Source organism: Copidosoma floridanum, unplaced genomic scaffold, assembly GCF_036245765.1.
Source record: "Copidosoma floridanum isolate Cflo_tuat_1 unplaced genomic scaffold, Cflo_Japanese_pri ptg000040l, whole genome shotgun sequence".
Taxonomy (NCBI): Eukaryota; Metazoa; Arthropoda; class Insecta; order Hymenoptera; family Encyrtidae; genus Copidosoma; species Copidosoma floridanum.
The window spans coordinates 7732135-7755395 of NW_028321917.1; the positions used below are offsets into that span (position 1 = coordinate 7732135).

The 23261-nt window shown below is 36.6% G+C and overlaps 1 protein-coding gene across 1 annotated transcript; it reads right to left on the bottom strand.

Annotated features, from left to right (window-relative positions):
- Positions 1–12570: 12570 nt before the first annotated feature.
- Positions 12571–22555, bottom strand: LOC106637682 (sodium/hydrogen exchanger 9B1-like). Its single transcript, XM_014350557.2, has 9 exons — positions 22506–22555; positions 22080–22427; positions 21779–22009; positions 21363–21538; positions 21170–21288; positions 20649–20810; positions 13680–13826; positions 13175–13276; positions 12571–12831 (listed from the first exon to the last, which is right to left on the bottom strand). Exons 1-9 carry the CDS (start codon positions 22553–22555, stop codon positions 12571–12573), a joined length of 1596 nt encoding a protein of 531 aa, XP_014206043.2.
- Positions 22556–23261: the final 706 nt, after the last annotated feature.

Below are 23261 nucleotides of genomic sequence, written 5' to 3' on the forward strand. Positions count from 1 at the left end.
CAACAACCAAGAGTACAAACACAGGTACTTAGTATAGCCAGTCGAGAGTGAGAGCAGTTGCACAGGGCCGATGCCGATGCCGCACCGGTATGCAGCAGAGGGAAGCAGTCGGTAGCAGCGCTCCCAAAAGTGGCTACCGAACTTGGGGGGAAATTCAAATTGGCTATATGGAGCAAGACGCAAAACCTCAGATAACTCGACAACATTCCATACACCATAACTTGATCAATTAATCCTAAGCTATTTAACCCAATAACCCAACGCGCCCATACGCAGTATCACGAGCATTAATAATTAATAAAATAAATTAAACAATAACGCAAGCGCCAATCCCCACACAACCCGGGGCGCTTACTGGTCACTTTAATTATTAAGAAAATTAATAAAGTAGAGCAAGCGCCAATCCCCACACAACCCGGGGCGCTTACTGGTCACTTTAATTATTAAGAAAATTAATAAAGTAGAGCAAGCGCCAATCCCCACACAACCCGGGGCGCTTACTGGTCACTTTAATTATTAAGAAAATTAATAAAGTAGAGCAAGCGCCAATCCCCACACAACCCGGGGCGCTTTCTGATCACTTTGTTAATGAATATATCAAATAAAATAACACAAGTGCCAATCCCCACACCACCCGGGACGCCTACTGGTCGCTTTAATTATTAATAAAATAACACAAGCGCCAATCCCCACACAACCCGGGGCGCTTACTGGTCACTTTAATTATTAAGAAAATTAATAAAGTAGAGCAAGCGCCAATCCCCACACAACCCGGGGCGCTTTCTGATCACTTTGTTAATGAATATATCAAATAAAATAACACAAGTGCCAATCCCCACACCACCCGGGACGCCTACTGGTCGCTTTAATTATTAATAAAATAACACAAGCGCCAATCCCCACACAACCCGGGGCGCTTACTGGTCACTTTAATTATTAAGAAAATTAATAAAGTAGAGCAAGCGCCAATCCCCACACAACCCGGGGCGCTTTCTGATCACTTTGTTAATGAATATATCAAATAAAATAACACAAGTGCCAATCCCCACACCACCCGGGACGCCTACTGGTCGCTTTAATTATTAATAAAATAACACAAGCGCCAATCCCCACACAACCCGGGGCGCTTACTGGTCACTTTAATTATTAAGAAAATTAATAAAGTAGAGCAAGCGCCAATCCCCACACAACCCGGGGCGCTTACTGGTCACTTTGTTAATGAATATATCAAATAAAATAACACAAGCGCCAATCCCCACACAACCTGAGGCGCTTACTAGTCACTTTAATTATTAATAAAATAACACAAGCGCCAATCCCCACACAACCCGGGGCGCTTACTGGTCACTTTAATTATTAACAAAATTATCAAAGTAGAGTAAGCGCCAATCCCCATAAAACTTGGGGCGCTTACTAGTCACTTTAATTATTGACAAAATTAATAAAGTAGAGCAATCGCCAATCCCCACACAACCCGGGGCGCTTACTGGTCACTTTGTTAATGAATATATCAAATAAAATAACACAAGCGCCAATCCCCATAAAACCTGGGGCGCTTACTGGTCACTTTAATTATTGACAAAATTAATTAAGTAGAACAAGCGCCAATTCCCACACAACCTGAGGCGCTTACTAGTCACTTTAATTATTAACAAAATTATCAAAGTAGAGTAAGCGCCAAATCCATAAAACCTGGGGCACTTTCTGGTCGCTTTAATTATTAATAAAATAAGTAAAAAAATAACACAAAAGCCAATCCCCACACCACCCGGGACGCCTACTGGTCGCTTTAATTATTAATAAAATAACACAAGCGCCAATCCCCACACAACCCGGGGCGCTTACTGGTCACTTTAATTATTAAGAAAATTAATAAAGTAGAGCAAGCGCCAATCCCCACACAACCCGGGGCGCTTACTGGTCACTTTGTTAATGAATATATCAAATAAAATAACACAAGCGCCAATCCCCACACAACCTGAGGCGCTTACTAGTCACTTTAATTATTAATAAAATAACACAAGCGCCAATCCCCACACAACCCGGGGCGCTTACTGGTCACTTTAATTATTAACAAAATTATCAAAGTAGAGTAAGCGCCAATCCCCATAAAACTTGGGGCGCTTACTAGTCACTTTAATTATTGACAAAATTAATAAAGTAGAGCAATCGCCAATCCCCACACAACCCGGGGCGCTTACTGGTCACTTTGTTAATGAATATATCAAATAAAATAACACAAGCGCCAATCCCCATAAAACCTGGGGCGCTTACTGGTCACTTTAATTATTGACAAAATTAATTAAGTAGAACAAGCGCCAATTCCCACACAACCTGAGGCGCTTACTAGTCACTTTAATTATTAACAAAATTATCAAAGTAGAGTAAGCGCCAATCCCCATAAAACCTGGGGCACTTTCTGGTCGCTTTAATTATTAATAAAATAAGTAAAAAAATAACACAAAAGCCAATCCCCACACCACCCGGGACGCCTACTGGTCGCTTTAATTATTAATAAAATAACACAAGTGCCAATCCCCATAAAACCTGGGGCGCTTTCTGGTCGCTTTAATTATTAATAAAATAAGTAAAAAAATAACACAAAAGCCAATCCCCACATAACCCAGGGCGCTTACTGGTCACTTTAATTATTGACAAAATTAATTAAGTAGAACAAGCGCCAATCCCCACACAACCTGAGGCGCTTACTAGTCACTTTAATTATTAACAAAATTATCAAAGTAGAGTAAGCGCCAATTCCCATAAAACCTGGGGCGCTCGCTGGTCACTTTAATTATTAATAAAATAAGTAAAATAACAATAGCGCCAATCCTCACACAACCCGGGGCGCTTTCTGATCACTTTGTTAATGAATGTATCAAATAAAATATCATAAGTGCTAATCCCCACACAACCCGGGACGCCTACTGGTCACTTTAATTATTAATAAAATAGCACAAGTACAAATCCCCACACAACCCGGGGCACTTTCTGGTCACTTTGTTAAATGATATAATTAATAAAATAACATAAGCGCCAATCCCCACACAACCCGGGGCGCTTACTGGTTGTGTGGGGATTGGCGATTGCTCTACTTTATCAACTTTGTTAATAATTAAAGCGACCAGAAAGCGCCCTGGGTTATGTGGGGATTGGCGATTGCTCTACTTTATTAATTTTGTTAATAATTAAAGTGACTAGTAAGCGCCTCAGGTTGTGTGGGGATTGGCGCTTGTGTTATTTTATTAATAATTAAAGCGACCAGTAGGCGTCCCGGGTGGTGTGGGGATTGGCTTTTGTGTTATTTTTTTACTTATTTTATTAATAATTAAAGCGACCAGAAAGCGCCCCAGGTTTTATGGGGATTGGCGCTTACTCTACTTTGATAATTTTGTTAATAATTAAAGTGACTAGTAAGCGCTTCAGGTTGTGTGGGGATTGGCGCTTGTTCTACTTAATTAATTTTGTCAATAATTAAAGTGACCAGTAAGCGCCCCAGGTTTTATGGGGATTGGCGCTTGTGTTATTTTATTTGATATATTCATTAACAAAGTGACCAGTAAGCGCCCCGGGTTGTGTGGGGATTGGCGATTGCTCTACTTTATTAATTTTGTCAATAATTAAAGTGACCAGTAAGCGCCCCAGGTTTTATGGGGATTGGCGCTTACTCTACTTTGATAATTTTGTTAATAATTAAAGTGACTAGTAAGCGCCTCAGGTTGTGTGGGGATTGGCGCTTGTGTTATTTTATTTGATATATTCATTAACAAAGTGACCAGTAAGCGCCCCGGGTTGTGTGGGGATTGGCGCTTGCTCTACTTTATTAATTTTCTTAATAATTAAAGTGACCAGTAAGCGCCCCGGGTTGTGTGGGGATTGGCGCTTGTGTTATTTTATTAATAATTAAAGCGACCAGTAGGCGTCCCGGGTGGTGTGGGGATTGGCACTTGTGTTATTTTATTTGATATATTCATTAACAAAGTGATCAGAAAGCGCCCCGGGTTGTGTGGGGATTGGCGCTTGCTCTACTTTATTAATTTTCTTAATAATTAAAGTGACCAGTAAGCGCCCCGGGTTGTGTGGGGATTGGCGCTTGCTCTACTTTATTAATTTTCTTAATAATTAAAGTGACCAGTAAGCGCCCCGGGTTGTGTGGGGATTGGCGCTTGCTCTACTTTATTAATTTTCTTAATAATTAAAGTGACCAGTAAGCGCCCCGGGTTGTGTGGGGATTGGCGCTTGCTCTACTTTATTAATTTTCTTAATAATTAAAGTGACCAGTAAGCGCCCCGGGTTGTGCGGGGATTGGCGCTTGCGTTATTGTTTAATTTATTTTATTAATTATTAATGCTCGTGATACTGCGTATGGGCGCGTTGGGTTATTGGGTTAAATAGCTTAGGATTAATTGATCAAGTTATGGTGTATGGAATGTTGTCGAGTTATCTGAGGTTTTGCGTCTTGCTCCATATAGCCAATTTGAATTTCCCCCCAAGTTCGGTAGCCACTTTTGGGAGCGCTGGTCGGTAGGAGTGTGGTGGTACCGCAGGTAGGTGTATACAGGGTGCGTGGTGCGTATATCTGCAGAGCCACACGACGCCGGCGTCTGGCTGGCAGCCGGCCAAAATATCGACCTGAACCACTGCCGCGTATACTCTGTGAAAGCGCAAGAGAGACCTTCCTTCTCATTTCCCTCCCTTTGTTAGTTCTACATCCAGCTCCATTCCCGAACACTTTCTCTCGATTTTTATAGAGGAAGGCAACGCCGTGTTTGCTCATTTCAAGCAATATAAATATACACTCCGTCATTTTATTTCGCAATTAATATCCTTACCTTTTTTTCTTACCCACCATATACAGACGATTATCCGACATCAATCGTCTACGTGCTTCTCCATATACTATTACTACTGTTTTCCGTCGTATTAATTTTCATTTTACTCTTCCGCTAAATCATCTTATTTTGTGTATTACCTTGTCTTTAAAATTGGGCTTGAAGTTGCATGTGAAAAAAAAAAAAGTTCAGTCCAGTTTTAACAATTTAATGCCAGCGTGTGAGAAAAGAAAGGCAAAAGTAAACTTGAGAGAGTATGAACGAACCAAATATACCCGTTGAATCCGTAAAAACCCATTTGCCATTGAAAGATATCGTCTTGGAGTTCAACGTTTGTGGTATTCAGTAACTGAGTGCTTCACCGTAGTTCCAGCACATTGCGAGCATGTTAACGAAAACGACCAATATAATGGACATTTAATTTAACGTTTATTCACTCGTGTCGATGCAAGGTATATACACATAGTTCCAGACCACGGGATTCCCCATTTTCTCTGCACTGCACTCAATGTTTGAAGAAGAAGGGGGGCTGTGGGGGGCAACAACGAATTTGCGTGGGAGGGCTTACGCGGTCGCATCTCATTTCCGGAAATTGAAATTCGTCCGCGCCGGGAAAGTTCGACCCCCTTGTGCCGAGTATTGCCTATCGGTGGTATACATGTTCGTACACCTTTCCCTCTCCCTCGAGCTGACTTCGAGAGTGGGAAATGTATATGCACGTACCTACAGTAAACGAGAGTACGTACAGGTACAAAGTGGCAGAGAGCAAGTCGCTTCTATACTGTATCCCTCCTTTCCTTTGACTTGTGGGGATTTTGCTCCTATACGTTTCCGCAACTGAATTGGACCTAGCATAGATGCATGGACAGAGAGAAAGAGAGAAAGAGGGGATTCCCGTGGTTTTTTATGGCGGAAGGTGAGGTTAGACCGCAAGCCATATGATTTGGAGATCGAGATACTTATGCTCGATATAGTCTTTTTGAAATACATCCATGGGGTGTTTGGGTGACAATTTGGTAGATATCTTTGTATAACTCACTTTTCAGTATCCTTTTGGCTGTTCTTTCGAGTTAAGACAGGTAAAAAACCATCTTGGTAAACCTGAACATAGTATGGTCTATTGCATTGGGTTTATCCAAATCACATTTCGTAAGCTTGAATTCCAGGGCTGAACCCTTAACGTATGTCCCGATGACGTATTCGGTCAGCCATTCAAGTTGCACGTGTGCCAAATGATGCTCAACTTTTACGATCGCCCGAAATGCGTCACAACTTATGCAAACGAGTAACAATAACGTTTTTATACACATAACTGAGAGAAGATAAACGAATCGGAGAAAGTAATTAATGCACCGGAGATCAGGATGCATCAAAGCACTATTTTATGGGATTCGAGGGTTTTTTTTTTTGTATTAAAGTGACAAAAATAAGTTCACATTGCTATCAAAAACAGTCTCATGTTATGCGTTGGAAATAAACACAGGATTATCTACAAAAGATTTAGTTCCAATTGCGGTAAGAATTACTTCCCCGTCATTTGCCACCCATAAACCGACGAATCGATCCTTGCGCACGTAATCAGACAAACTCAGGGAAATTTTTGTAAAGCACACAATTTAGTCTTGAAAAATACTTTTCCAGACGTTTCACATTATGAGCGTTTCCATCAATATCTCCAGATGAAACGCCTATCTCCAAGGAGGAGCAAAGTAAAAAAAAAAAAAAACAAAACAAAAAAAAAAAAAACGTTAATTCGCTCGAACTTCAGCCCGTACGAGTTGAAAACTAAAGAAAGAAAGTACAACCGAATAACGGAATACGAGAAGCAAATTACAGCTCATCAAGGCTTCCACGACGGGTAAAAAGGCGAAGGGGCGGGGGGGGGAGAAGAAAGGATCGAAAAGAAAGGAAACCCCTCATCGACCCCTCTCATCGCGTGCATCCACGCAACCTCCCCCAACAACAAGGGCCAATCAAGGCCTGCAACGTGTAGCCCTCGCGCGAAACGCACTGCAACGCAAGCTGTATATATAACCCCGCACAGCCGCGATCTCCCCTATTTTTTTTTTTTTTTTTCCCTCATTCACCCGTCCCCCGTCTCTCTGCTCTCCACCACCGCCGTTATCGTACACTTTTTTTTTGTCTTCGCTCCTAATAACGCACGCGCTTCGGCTGGGGGGTGGAGCACGGGATAATCGTAGCCGTGGAGGACGATTGCGAAAAAAAAAAAAGAAAAAAAGTGATCGACCCTTCTGGGAGTCCCTGGCGTCGTGTGCGTACACGAATCATATCGACGCGATCTGTTGTCGGCAGCCCTCCAGCCCTTCCTTTTTCGCTTTTTTCCTCGATGTCAGCTTGATTTTTTTTTTTTTTTTTTTTTCGGGCACGGATGGGTGGCTGTCACTTTCCTGCAAATGACACGTCGACGACAACTTGTGGTCCAAGGGATGCGCGTGCACGAAGGAGGGCGGAGTATTAACACGAGCACTGGGGGAGGTTTCGTTGTGCTCTCGATCTTGAACCGATGTTTATCTCGTGTGCTTCTTTCCCCCCCCCCTTTTTTTTATGCTGCGATAGCAAGAAAACGTATACACTTACGTGCTCGCATGCCAATGGCACGCGAGGTTTTTTGCCTTTGTTGACGCGTCGAATGTAGATCTTGTACTTGAATGACTCTCGAAATTATACTTTTTTAGGGAATCTCGATTGCTTTTGGTGGGTTATTCTTTGCATGAGTTGAAAGTCTGATTTTTATTAATTGTCACTTGGAAATTTATAGGTCACTGAAGTTACTCATTTCAATTGTACGTTTTTTTGTTTCATTCATTGCTTTTCATTTAATTACATACCAATAATAATATTGCAGTAAGTTATGCAATTTTTAAATACGCTCTTAAGATTTATGGCGAATCAGTTTGGGTACATAAATTAACTTTATAAAAATTGCAGGGCTTTTTTTTTCATGGGATAACAAAAACTAATGAAAATAGTAAAAAATTTATTTTTCCCTCTAGCGATGAGAAATTATAGTTTGTAGAGATGCTTGCTAATGAAAAAAGTTGTCAGGAAACGAGAGAAAAAATGTACACTATTTTTGTGATGTACGTTATTATTTGTAACATCATTCAAATTCCCAAATTTAAGGGTTAAAAAAAATACCACTTTCTATGTACAACGTACTTTAGAAGAGTATACGTTTGATATTAAAGTTTTGAATTCGAGTAATAACGCTCGAAGCATTTTTTACATTTCAAAGTCAGATTGCAACAAGTTTCAGTTCGTAGACACAGTTGAATAAAAAAATTATTGTACACTTTTCATCAACAACTTTAACAGTATTAAAGCATACTATTTATTTGGATGTAATAAACTTCGTTCGAATAACAAAACACCGTATACTGCACGTGCATCATCTAAATTCCAGTGGAGGGCAATTTTGTATTTATAACGTAGAGCTGTACCTCGAGTACCCCAGAAATCGTAAAGAAAGCCCGCATCGCTCGTTGGTCGTCCTATCGAGTCATCTCCAGCCACGTATAGTATTTTATACACCAAATACAGTGTAGGCTTATAGAAAAACCTTTGCCATTTTTCACGGCAAGTAAGTATCTTGTGCATGATGCAAGTTGAGACAACAACGACGCGACACGTGCAAAGTCTGCGGTCGTTACGCTGCCCACGAAGGATAAAGCGCGACCATTTGCTTGCCGTTACAGCATCTGCTCTGCCGCAGCGTGAACGTATAAACCTCCCCTTTTTTATGGCTATGGATGTATGTATATTTGAAGGTCCCAATTTTTTTATCATCAGAAATCTTCATTTACTGAAGTTTTGGAGGTTTAAGGTAAAACGCCCAATACTTGGACAAAACTGAAATTCAGACCGATACTTGGACAGTGGAAAATCAGTCATTGTAGCAAATAAAAAAGAGATATTTTAAAAAACGTAATAGATTAATATTGCTATGATTATTATTGATGATATACTTGAATTTTTAAAAAAATTTCAGCAACATTTAATACATGCGAATGATTCTAAATTTCACCGTAGGCGCCATAAGACTGCGATAATTTTTCTCCGTTTTCTATGATTTTGATAATAGGTAATGCTCGTTAAAATTAATCCAATGCATTTGTATAAATGCTGTATGGTATTATTTTACAACTTTTACATTAATTAACAATATTTCTAATGTAATCGTGGACAAAAAAAATTTTTATAATGTAAAATTAGCTGTCCAAGTACACCTCACGATTTCGTAGTAGTTGGACAGACGTGGAGCTCTTGTCCAACTTCAGGTCATAGGCACAAAAACGTCGTAGCCAGTACATGGACATACAATCAAAGTTGTTTACCTTTTAACGTAGTTAATCTTTTATGCGAATTTTTTAAACAAAAGTGTATAAAAAGTGAAGTACTTTGTAGAAAAAAAACACTTTACTAATCAGTTTTGTTGTTAAGGGGTGCACCGCTTTAAGAAAATTGTTTTTTCAACATTTTTAAAAGTTAACCTCCAATTCACTGTAAATACAGATGAAGTATGGGTTCTGAAAAGAGGAAAAATGTTTTTAAAAAAATATAAAATAATGAAAAAGAACAAAAGTGGAGGTCATACAACAAAAACAAAAAAGAAAAGTAAGAAAAATTATAGTCTTATTAAAAATAAATCTTAAATAACAAAATTAAAAAAAAAACAGTAAAATTGGTTTTACACTATCTCACTGATAGAATAATTGAAAAAACTGAGTACCGAGGTGAGAGCTTAATTGAGTTGGATAATTCGTTTGCTATTGAAGAGATGCAGTTCCTTCTAAAGAAAATTCAAATCAAGAAGGAGAAGTGCGATTCCTCACAATTGAAAATGTTGAAAATCAAAATGCACCCTGAGGGATTTATCTTGCATTTAATAAATTATTTTTGGAAAAAAGATTAATAATTTTACTTACGAATTTTACGTAATAAATTTGTTATTATTTATCCCCTTCGTTAACATTTTTTCGTTATAAGGTATTTATCTAAATACATACTTTAGTTTTAATAAGTACTTGTGCCTTATCGTAATTTATACAACTGTAAAATCGTTTAAGTTAGTATTGTCCAAGTACTGCTTTCCAACTTGTCCAAGTACTGCAGCATTGTCCAACTTTTGGTTTTCAAGGTTGTCCAACTACTACGACAGTCGAGAATGATTGTCCAACTACTCCGATAAGTTGACATGTTTTAAAATGTACGATAACTATTATTTAAGAGCTATTTTAAAACATTTTTTGTGTGTTATATAATCCTAAGGCATCCTAATTACAAGTAATTATTTAAAAAATATGGAAGTATTGCACATTAACTTCGGAATATGAGCGTTAAAATTAGTTTCGAAAAATCTGTCCAAGTATTGGGCGTTTTACCTTACTTGAGCATCGTCAATTTCAATAAATGTTCGTTGGAGTTATCCTGACTCTGCATTTATCCATACTGAACATGCAGTTTAATAAAAGAACCCACGTTATAATATATATAGCACGAAGCGTCTCTTCTCTGTCAAAGGAAAGGCATATTACATGTTGTACCCGATCCCCCAGATAAATTGATAAATCTAGCGTATCGCGAGTTATAGAAAAACGATGTGCAGTTAACATATACATGTACAGTAGAGCTCGTCAAAAAGGTCCTTTGGAATAAAAAGGAGTGGAGGGGAAAATACGAAAAGAAGGAAAGAAACGCTGTGGCTCCGATCGGATTTCACGATTGAAAAAGGCTATTTCGATCAGACCGCATGTTATACGCTTGTCAAGAAATAAGAGAGTCTCTCAGTGTACATCCTTCGCTCCCTGTGTCGTTTATCCTGTGGATTCGTATGGAAGAAAATCGTCGTACGCGTATACGCAAAGTAAGCCTTTTTAGATTTTTTATTTTTTTTATTTACTAATGAAATAAACACAATGTTTATCGAACGAAATGGTTGAATTAGGGCTTTAAAAGAATCGTTAGAGGGACTATTTTACAATTGGGCAGAACATTTTCTTGGGCTCTGTTAACTAATTTCTTTTTCGTTTGATTGACAAGAGATAAATCGAGAAGATTTTTTGTTTTTTTGGTGACATAACGAAAAAATTTACTTTATCTCTCGAATGTCTACCCTTTTAACTTGTAGCTGTCTTTCATTTTGATTTGAGAACGAGGCAGCTGATGCACAAAACGTACGCGGGTAAGATGCAGCGGCAGGAGCGGCCTAGTTTTCCAGTTTGCCAATAGTTATTATCTCACGACTGAGATAACGCTGAAGGACGTTTTTATGGAGAGGAGCCGTCCGAGGTAAGTGTATTTACTCGTCGGAAAGTCGATGTAAAAGAGTTTAAATTGATAGAGTAGTAGTAATGATGCGTAAATTTTATCGGGATAAAATCTTATGAATTTCAAGTTTGTCGTGGTAACTATGAGTTTGACAAAGGATTTATTGATTATGAATTCGTACTCATAATGTTTTTCAATATTTTTTTTTATTAATTTACAGTAGCTTTTCAAATTAAAGAGGACAACGTATTTTCATTTCAAAATGAATGTGTAGTAATGAGTGAGTTCGTTTGCGCTGACGAGCGTTTCACAGCTACTTCACATTCTCTTTTGAATAAAAAATTATTATTAAATGTGCTTTGCCTAAATTTGAATACACCGTTATTCTTAAAAATCTAAATTATATTGGATAACGTAAAAGTGAAAGTAAAATTGTTGTTTGGAAAAATTAGGTACTGTAAAACAAACAAATTTTTAACAAAATTAAAGCGCTAAAAGGTTGATTGTAACATAAAGGGTTACATGTTTTAGGGGAACAATATAGATGCAAAAATATAAAACTACGTATAGTATAGATTATGGAATATGTTGAACCGGAAAATTATTAACTTGAAAAGGTTCTAAAAATAAAATAGCTCTTATTGTTACACATTGAAATAAACAAATTATTTGTCGAAATTCTAATAAGAAAAATATTGGTTCAATACTTAAGTTGCAGTGAAAATTAAAAAAAAATCTAGGTTAAATTGTTTATACTAAAATTTAAAAAGTTTTGTACATAAATTTCTATACGGCAAATATTTTATAAAATTATTATTTCATTTTTTGCACACTAAGTTTGTTCAAGTACTAAATACATTCTCTAGAGTTGAAATTCAACTATTTAAAAATAAAAAAGCTTAAGAGGTTTATAAAGTTTATCAAGCTTGTTTGTATCATTTAATTGTGATGTATGGCCAGTTAAAAAAAAAGTTTTGGAACACGTTCGATTTTTTTTGTATCGATATATTGTTCTCACTTGGTTTCAACATTCGAATTATCTCGTTATTTTAAAATAAAACTTGTTTATACAGAAAATATTTTTAATCTCAATTTTGAAAGTACAATTTTCATCTATAATAAGCGTATCTAGCAAAGAGTTAGACTTTGATTTCCGTGGAGTTCCGTGGCACTGTATGTAAAATAAATATTAGTAAATACTTTACAAGTAGTTAAAAAAATTTTTTTTAATCAAGATTTTAGTCTTTTACATGTGATATTGTGCGAGAGAAATAAACCGAATAAATCGAAAATAGAATTAAACTCCTTTATACTTTTCTCTTCACCTTTTTTCTTACTTCTTAAACAATCTTTTAATCTTATTATGTAGATCTTAAAAAAAACCGTAAAAACTTTTAAATTGGATAAAAATAATCGTATTTATGTAAGTCACAACTACATATGGAATTTTTTATCGAGTTGTATTATGTCGTCTTCGAATCGGTTGTAGACTCATGATGCGGATGACGCTTTGCTCCCGATGTTTACGATATTCCTCCATTGAACTCTTATTAAGCAGTAGTGGTCCAGTCACCATCATAATTATTGCACCCAATGGTGCTAAAAATATAATTGAAACGATTGCCATACGAACCATGTCCAGGGCTAAATCAAGATCTTCTGGGTTACCTGAAGTTTTTGCCTGATCGAACACCATTGGCGCTAAAGCTGCCTGAGGAAAAAAACGCTTTTTTTACGATGCATGATTAACAAGTATAAATAAAATTAATCATTGCTCTGCTACACATATTTTACGGTACACGAGAAATATGTATCGACCGAATGATTCGGTTTAATAAGTTATGTATTGTAAAAATTATATTTTTAAAGTAGTATTTGTTTCAATGACTGGCGAATCACCTTTGATTTCACAAGACCTATAGTATTAATAAAATAACAGCAATTTTTAAAAGTTGAAAATAAATTTAAATTTAATTAAACTTTTTTTTATAGTAAATTAATTATGGTAAATAACCAAATTTAAAAATATTAGTAAATATCACGTAATTACATACCTGAAGAGTACCCTTTGAAAGCCATGATAGTGCGATAAAAATACGCTCTTTTACTTTAAAACGCGTGTGATGAGTAGCAAAATAGGCAAAAACCATACGAACCTGCACAGAAAACATTTGATTTGAAGAAAAATTACGTCACCCCTAAAAGTGTCATTTCTATTTGTTGGAATAATTTAAGAGCTAATGCTTAAAGTCAGTAGGTCAATTACACTTTAAAAAAGTTTCGTCAATCCCAATAAACGTTTATTTAAATTATACAATAACAAAATTATTCATCAAATATAATGAATATTTATTCAAATAAAATAATATTAATTAAAATCTGCTTGGTAACGTGATGTGTAATAGATTTAACTGAATATTCATTTTATTCGATTAAATATTTTTTGTGCGTATTATTTGGATTAAAAAAAATTTTTTTTTTTGGTGTAAATTATGCTATAGGTAATTAACCATACATTTAGTTGATGCTTACGAAGGTTGTAAACTAAAAAAAAGTTACCACCACTCCCAGGATAATGCAGAGGCTGTGAAGGCAAAACCTGGACAGAGACCAGTTGCGCAGATCGATATCGGCCCCGATAATGCCAACGAGAACAGGCTGCATGAAGTGCCACATTACGTGCACAGCTTTGCGCAAGGGCTTCACCTGCGGGTGAATAAATTAGCATTTCTCATGAATTTTAAATTAATTATTTTCTGAACCTAGACTCCTGACTTTTTTATAATTATTTTTCTCAATTTTTTAAAGACATTTTCATTACAAAATTAATCATTGAAGATACAAAAAATTAAATTATATCCTGTGGACCGAAAAACGCTTGTAATGGTCAAGACCTTCATTACGTCACAAATACATAAACATGATTTTCTTAAGCTGGAGAGGACACAAAAAGTATGGTTTTTTCATTAAATTCATTTTATTTTCGGAATTTATTTCAATTGAAAAGTGATCATGAGTCTAAAATATGTGTTAGGAGTATATAACTTTTTTTGACAAGTTGGCGCTATGTGCGAAAATAAAGACCGTACGGTTAAGTTGTTTAACCTTTATTAGATTAAATTGAATATACATCTTTCTAATAGTGTATGCACACGTACAAATACAATAAAATAATCTGTTTAATACATGTTTCCAATTCTAAAAGTAGAAAAAAGGACAATTTTCATAATTGATAAAATTTTAAATTTTATTTTCTTTCTTTTCTTTATGTTTGATAATATTAATTTGTTTACTGATTAAAGAATGTACATACAAAAAATTTCATAGGCACGGTACTATATCGTGAAAATAATAATCACTAACTTTATAAAGAATATTTTTGTCACATTTGTTTACAGCATAGAGTAATTTATTAATTTAGTTATTTGAAAAAATTTTTTTTGTATTCATGTATACAAACTTAAAGAAGTCTCTTTGCCCCTATATCAGTTTTAAGGACTGTTACTAAAATATAAGTATTGTAAGCTAATATACTGGTGGATCTAAAGCCACACACACGCGCACCCACCCACCCACACACACACACACACTGTAGTTACTTCTCATTTTTGGCTGCATATACCGTCTGATCTTAATATATTTAAAGACGGGTCTAATTTGATCTCGGTGTACTTGGCCCAGAATATTTCTACTCCATAAAAATAAATACCTTTTAACAAAATGGAAAGTTAAGGTAAGTTTGATGCGTTGAGTTAATATTTTGTAAAGAATTTCTAAAGCCTTTATACACTGGCAATGAATAGTATTTCTAATGAATCTGTAGCCTCGAAAAGTTCTGAAATCAAAATATAAAAACGGTAAAAATTTCCTTTTTTTGGTGCAACATATGTCATAAATTTTGTGTGACACTTGTATATAAACTGTAGAGGTGTTTGTATTACGCTACAGCTACTTGTAGGAGATTGTTAAGGCAAGGATTCAGAAAGTGTCACCCATGTTATCGGGCAATCCAAGTTATGCAACAAAGAGAAATAAACGCAAGTTATGCAAATAAAAAGGTTTTATGTAAAAATTTTTACTGTGAGTATGTATATTTTGTACAAAATCAATTTATACATCAAATCGTAATTAAAACATTGGTAAATAAATACCTTCACACTCTGCCCGGCAAGACAATCGCGACCCTACGAAACAATAATGAATGTTATTCTGTATGTTATTTTGCTCATATGCAGTGACAGTCTACTGTAAAGGGGGTTGTGAATATACGGCAGTACATTGTACATAAAAATTAAAAAACTCATTGGTTCAGGTTTATCGATAATTATTATCACATCTTTTAATGAATATTGGTTTAGTATCTTGAATTTTTAATTTTTTTGTTTTTACGGTAACTTGGGATACTCGTGTAGGTGAGATAAGCTCCAATTCGTGTAGTCGTATGCAATTCATTTTTAATTTCTTAAGATAAGTGATATCTCGTTTTAAAAAAACTATAGATAAAACGTCAATGTTCGAAAATTGGCTCAGCCTTCGGTTGTCAGAAAATTTCAAATACGTTAAAAAACAGTTACTTGATACATTGAGATTGATACCATGATATTTTAAAATGGTAGGAATTTATTAGGTTGCAGAAAATTGAAGTTGAGAAAGGAAAAAAAAATGCACGCAATAACGACAATTTGCTTTATGTGTTCAGAACAATCTCTTATATTTATTTCAAATGCAGTAAGTTTTTTAAGGTAGTACAATTTTATACAGATGTGCACGAATACGAATATACAAAATATATACATGTATAAATACAATCAAATAATTGATACTATATATTAAATCGATTCTGTAAGTCGAAAAAGGACGATTTTTGTAATCAATAAAATTTTAGCTTTAGTCTTTTTTTTTTAATTTAATAATACTTACTTACTAATTAATAAATATATATACTCAAATACACATTTCATTACAATACATAACAATTTTTTTATTTATTAGTTTTTTTTCATTTCTTTTTACTTAAATATACAAAAGACAAATATATATAACGAGGGCCCTTTTTCCTACTACACTAATTAAATAAAATATTTCATATATCAAGTAAGATGTATAAAAAGTATCATATATAACGAAGAAAAGAAAAAATTGTTAATATATTTCTTAAAATTATACATCACTATACTTATGTTATATGTCCTATACACTTAACGGCTTGAGTTACGGGCAGGGAGAGAAAAAAAGAAAACAATTAGCGGCACTTCTTCTTGTTTCCATGCACGCATACTCGCTGTGTATATAGTCACTTTAATCTCGCGTTTACCACTCTACGAGAACCCATTCTCTCTTTCTCTCGCATACACAATTTTTTCTAAGACTCTACTCATAGTGCACTTCTTTCCACTATATTAATAACATAAAATATTTTGTATCTCAAGTGAAATGTCCAAAAATATATATCATGCACAAGAAAAGAAATTGTTATAAATTTTTTAAACCTACAAATTGCTATACTTATATTATATACACTAGACACTTAACGGCTCGAGTCACTTTTTGGCTTCACCAGGGAGAGTGCGGTTTCTTGCTCGGGTTCCACCTCAGGAATTTGAACAGTCTTTACAATTTCAATGTGATTTTTTTTAACTGGTGGTTTATAATACGGTGTTGAGCGCATTCGGTGCTTTCTTGACCTCGAGTTAGCTGGAGATGAGGAGCAATCGTCCGGCTGAGGTACTTCTGGACGGCAGGAGGAAAAGTAGCTTGGGGAGCTGCGTGGTGGTGTCAGCTGGGAAACGATGTTGCGATTTTTTTGGTCCAACGATGGTAACATTAAACCAAGATCGGCAAGAGCGACCCATGGTGTCCTTAAATCTATGGGTAATTCCTCGACATTTGCACCCTCTTGCTCCTGCTCCTCTTGGCTGACCAGTGAGGCACTAGATCTGCCGGAGCTCAGCGGCAAAGGATTCCTTTGCACTGGCTTCACATGGCTGTCACAACGAGCCCGCTTGTGATGAGAGGCGATGGAGTGCTCCTGATCATTTTCCGAATCATCTGATCGGACGCGCTTTCGCTGCCTTGGAGTAACGTAGGATGAGGAAACTGTGGTTGGGGCTTGAATGGATGTTGGACGGATAGTATGATTGTGCTGGTCTCTGGATTGAGGTGGCAGCGAGGAGGATGAGCGGGAAGAAGATAGCACGGTCGCAGATGATTCGGACTTTGGCTTCTGTTTGGCAAGACTAAAATCTAAAGCTACAAAAGCCGCAGCCTGCAGTGAAGTAGCTACAGGAGCAGTATTTCCGCTGCTCGAGACCAAACCTGTTTTATTTAGGCACGATGATCTCAGCTCCTTCTGATCCTGGAGACTTTCTTGATGTTTCCGCCGCCTGCTATCCATCACATTCTTATTATAAGAATTAAATGGACGACATTGCTGCTGGTTTCGTCGCCAGGATGCGGGCTTACTCCGAAGCTTTTGAATGATGGAGATATCCACGTTCAAATCTCCACTCACTTCGTAAGGCATGATTACAGTATCCTGAAGTTGTAACTATTACTTGAATTTCAGTAAAACAGCTTCTGCTGTAATTTAGTTGCTGCACTTATGTCGATATACTATTGTCTTATACTGATAGTCACACTTCACTATAGTCTTTTGATAAAACCTTATCCGGCATCTACCGCACTATAGAACAGACGATTGACTGACTGGCTAGTTGCACTGAGCACAAGTTTCTTTAAATTATAAATGTAGGTATGTATGCACTCATTAGTATTGGGCCGCTTAGAAAGTTTGGAGAAGCTTCTGTCTCTATCCCCTACTTTACCTCGGTCTATTATCACTGCAGTGGAGGAGTGTGATAACGGAATAACAATGTGAGCGTGCAGCCTTATCAGGGCGTCGCTATACTTTTTTTTTTCGACACTTTTTTATGCCACTACTGAAAAAGTCGAAGCTGCTACCTTTTTTTTTCTATTTTTTTTTGTCTTGACACCACTCATATTTAACGGTGGGTAAGTAAGTACGTTTTTTCTGAGTACCACGCGCGTGTTTTCCCCGATTTTCTACTGACCTTTACCTCGTGTCACTGGGAGGTACTTTCAAGATGAGACAAGGGCGAAATTGAGACGATCTTTGAACTTTAATAAGCTCGAGTTTTCAGAAAACGGGCACTACTGTTTCAGTTATTTAAAAATAAAATGAAAAAATAAAATAATCATTTACTAAAACGTCCGAGGTTAGTCATTACCAATCGTTTCTTTGATATTTTACGTTATTGTGCGATGGAAAAAGTATATTCCACCCTAATTATGGTTTTAAAGAAACACCTAATCGCAGAAGATCCTAAGTTTCCTAAAAATTATTTTCTTTAAACAATCAACACTAAGTTCTCCTAAAAAATTAAAATCAATATGGAAGCATTTGTATACTGTAACCAGTGTAAAAAAAGGTAGTAAGGAACAATCGATTGATTGGTAGTTTGCGAGTATGGCCATGATTCTTTAGAATCATATGGAAAGAGGTGCAGAAGAAGCTTGGAAAATTCGACCAAGGGAAAAGCCGAAGACATGACCTTGTTTCAAGAAATCCTTGTTCTTGACTTTGGCAATGAGAAGCAGTCGCAGTTTTTGAAAAACGACGCGAGTATAGACTTCAATGAGACCAGTATGTTTGTGTGTGTGTACTCTAGAGGCCGTGAAACGTACAGCAATACAGTTTATGAAGAAAATTAAATGCGTATTTAGAATAGAATAGCTCTTACTATGAACGTTTTATTCTAGACAAATGTGAGATTTTAGGGTACATAAGTAATCTTCTCTTTTGACACATACGTCACTTACAGCATATTTATAATCTCGATAACTTTCTTTCACAGATCTATAATTTAAGGAATAACTGAAGTTTTATCAAAGTAAACACAATAAAACTTAATATATTTACTTACACAGCACTTTTTAGTCTTCGTTCTTATGATAAATTGAAATGAACATCAATATCAGTTAAGTTTAAAATCATCCCCTCATTAAGTACTGGAAGATTTCTTGAGTCATTTTTAGTAAAACTGCGAGTAAAATTGGTTTCTTACTTATAAGCTATCTTGTAATGTATATAGATAATGATATAAGGTTAAACAGCTTAACGGTATGATCTTTATTTTCGTACTTAGCGCCAACTTGTCAAAAAAAGTTATCTACACCTGATACATATTTTAGACTCATTATCACTTTTCAATTGAAATAAATTCCGAAAATGAAATGAGATTAATAAAAAAAACAATACTTTTTGTGTTCTCTCCAGTTTAAAAAAAAGGTGTTTATGTATTTGTGACGTAATGAAGGTCTTGACCATTACAAGCGTTTTTCGGTCCACAGGATATAATTTAATTTTTTGTATCTTCAATGATTATTTTTGTAATGAAAATGTCTTCAAAAAATTGAGAAAAAAAAATTTTATTAAAAATCAGGGGTCTATATTCAGAAAATGTCCATTTATTTCCAAATGTCAGTAGCATTTAAGCTGTTGATTTACAAGCCTATTTATATTTTGGACTCCTTATGTTTTTTATACTGTAAGGAATTGAAACTTTTTCGTCAGTGAGTCGGTAATTGGCTATTATTTTTGTCAACAACATTATTATCTAACATTTAGCGATTTGTTGTATTTAAAATGTATTGTAGGATGTTTGACTTTAGCAAGTGAAATAAATTTGAGACAAAAAATTTTCCCACATAATGGCGCGTAAAGTTTACAGAAACTTGACGTAATATAAACATGATTATTTTTTGCTTTAGAAAGAGTACAGCATTACCATAATTTAAATACAGGTTTATTAAGGTATTTTGATTAAATTATCCTCATTTAGTTTATTATACGCAAGTATACTGTTCAAGTCGCTTGGGTAAGGTTGCGTTACTTACGCCAACGGTGTTTTTTCCTCTACAATAGGTTGATATTTCATTGTACTTCATTTTTTTCAACATGAAATTAGAAAACAACAAAATTAAAATAAACCACACGAAACAAATATTACTTTATTTCCTTGAAAGAGACTTTATAGTTAATTTAGATGTCCATTATTGGTAGAACTTACAAGAAGAACACTGCAACACGCGAAAATCACTTCATTAATGTCAAAAATTATAGTCTTAAGACTACATCAGTCATTTATTGAAACAGCAAACCTGTTTTTTGTTTGTTTATTGTTAAAAAATACTCAAACCCCCCCAGTTTTGGTGTTATCACACGGAGAATGGCGTCTACTTTGGCTGATATACCTTACAAAAAACCGATCATTAAATGAATTTTGTTGTTTGAAATTCGCTCGAAATTTATAGCTGCAAACAGCTACTTTTGATATTTATTACTTGCACATGATTATAGCTACTTTATTATCAATTATAGCCATTATAGTAGCTTAGTATAGCTGTATAAATACAGCTGTAATTTATCTAGTTAAAATAATAGCTGCTAATTTTTGTCTGAGTCGGTGGGGAAAAAAAAAAAAACCCTCAAAGTTTCAGGTCACTTACATCAAATGGTACGGTAAGCACACGCCAGCCCGTGGTCGCTATCAGGGACATGATGATGGTGGCTAGAAAGCCACCGCCCGTTATCGAAACCTTTGTCGTAGCCGACGTGCACATGAGCGATCCCAGTACCAAACCGCACACTCGATACAACAGCGAGTACTTCTACGAGGATGAACGGATTAGTTTTCGCTGGGGTGCAACTATACTTGGATTAATTTTAAAGTAATTGATGCTTCAAATCTTTTTAAATGGAAGTTTTGCATAATTCACTTGCATCGAGTGAGTTGTCAAACAAAGGTGTGGATTCACCATGAATGCTCATTAAATTTTCCAATCGAAAAATTAAAAACACAGGGCACTCCGAGTATACTTTTAGCAAGCCAATGAATGCAAAAAAACTGTAAAGTAATCGATACGTTAACGTATTTTACTTTCAATGCAGGTTTCAGCTCTTTAGTTGCAAACTAATCGGCAACGATGGCGTTTACACTTTTGAAAATGAAACTCGGAAAGGAACTAACTTGCGATCTGTGGGGGAAGAAAACGAAGAAAAGGCCCAAGGTGGCCCCGACGAAGCTTCCGATGATCAAGTCCCGTATGCCTCCGTGCAGATGAGCCCACCACTGCGCCTGTTTTTTACCTGCCCGAAACGAACCACATTATATACACTGTCAAGGGGAAAAAAAAAAACCGTTTGCCTATATTAGTTTGCACCGTTTGTGAAGATGAAACCGAAGCAAATCGAGTAGACGGAGACGATGTGGACGTCGTCGATCGAGGCCGCGGTGAAGAGTAGACTCGCCATCTCCTTGTCCTCGCCGTAGCCACGCTCGGCCAGGGCAACGATGCAATTGATGGTCACCACCGGGGATATGCAGGCGATTATGCTCCTGCAAAGGCAATTAACCACCAAAGGCTTTGAAAAGCACAAACACACATTCGACTGGTTCACATATCCTCCGCGCGTATACTATTTCGAAAAGGAAAGTTCGGAGTTTACTTTTTTATATAAAATTGAAGGGAAGTATAGCATTGCACTCTTGTCCCGTATATATTGCGAAAGGAAGCGAATACAACGAGCTCGAGAATAGAAAGGTGCTCCATAGAAAAAATAAAGGTCTAGTCCTTACCCAGCGAGGAAGGCCCAAAGGACCGGGTAGCCAAGGATCGCGTAGCAACAGAGAGCCACGGTCAGCATCTCCATGGTGCAGGGGACGACGGCGAGATTGAGGACGGAGAAAGGGTGCTCGCGCAGGGCCGTAGAGGTTAGCTGAAGACCGGCTCGCAGCATGACGAAGGTCGTCGCGAAGTTGCGTATCTTCGAGGCCAGAGTACCGCCGAGCTCCTCGCGAATGTCGTACCTTATGACATATGTGTATATATTATACATGTATGTTATAACGAACAAAGCATATACTCGTGTATACCTACAAGTCGCAGTTGCGGAGGATGATGCCGGCGAGGAGCATGCCGAAGACGGGCGGTAGGTGGAGGTAAGGCAGGTGGGCGAGGCTCCAGCCCAGGAAGTAGGCGAATACGATGAGGCCGAATAGCCCGAAGAGCTGGTTGCCCGGGAGCATGGGATCGCCCAGGTACAGGTAGAGTATGGCGTAGCCCATGAGGAGGTGACCGGTTATGGTGATCAGCCAGAAGACTTGGGCGTAGGTGAACCGGTGGCAACAGGTCAGGGGATCCGTTACGAGGATCTCCCTGAGTTTGAGGCTGCAGCAGGTGCAGCGGTGGCAACAGGTCAGATCATCCTCGGTGAGCTCTGGTGGACTGGTGGGTGTGGGGGAGGACGTTTTTCATTGTACATGTAGAAATACGCCGAGAAGGGATTTTTTTTTTCCTTTATACCCGTTGGCGTCTTGATTACCGGTTTCTTCGGCTACTCTGTGGGCCGACATGATTTTTTTTTTTTTTAATTTTCCACTCGTTGTTTATTATCTAGTTCATTGCTGAACGAACACGAAGTTTAAGGTATATTTTCTTTTTTTGGCCACGCCAACATATAGACAAAAACTATACAGGTTATAATTCCAAGATGTTGATCAAACTCTGTTTTATTTCCAGCTCGTTGCTTTTAAACATCTCGTCGAACAATCGATTTATCGACGTCAACCTGAACTCATAAAGTTTATAACGTCTTATCGTTACTGTATCCAATTCACATGCGCGTATTTCTTTGGAAGAACCGGCAAATGACGATTTTTCAATTTTTTCTTATATCGTTATTATTTCCATGCAAATAACTTAAAATCGGTAATGTTGCGTTGTTAGGTTAAACGTAAATTTTTTTTTTCTCATTTAAGTGAAGCTGGATTAGGTAATCTTGTACATACCACTGCTGGGCTATATTTTGGCGCAATACTTAAAATTCGATCGGTGGTATAATATATTGTATTTACTCTATTGTCTGTAATCATGTACACATGGAAGAGCAAAGGTTATTAATTTATTGTATAACAGATTCTTCAGTTAATGTGGTGCATGTCGTTATGATTATATGATATAGGACTGAAACCTTTCTAAGGCCAATCTTAATACATGCATACTTATGCTAGCGTTTGTACATACAATTATTATGTTTTATTTTTCACAAAAACTCATACT

What these genes read in the sequence shown, in the direction of transcription:
- LOC106637682 (XM_014350557.2), bottom strand. Translation starts at nt 22,555, where the DNA reads ATGTCGGCCCACAGAGTAGCCGAAGAAACCGGTAATCAAGACGCCAAC. An exon ending in GGTAATCAAGACGCCAACGG is followed by an intron (nt 22,428 to 22,505) that starts GTATAAAGGAAA and finishes CACACCCACCAG; the next exon opens with TCCACCAGAGCTCACCGAGG. An exon ending in TTTCAAAGGGTACTCTTCAG is followed by an intron (nt 12,832 to 13,174) that starts GTATGTAATTAC and finishes TTTTTTCCTCAG; the next exon opens with GCAGCTTTAGCGCCAATGGT.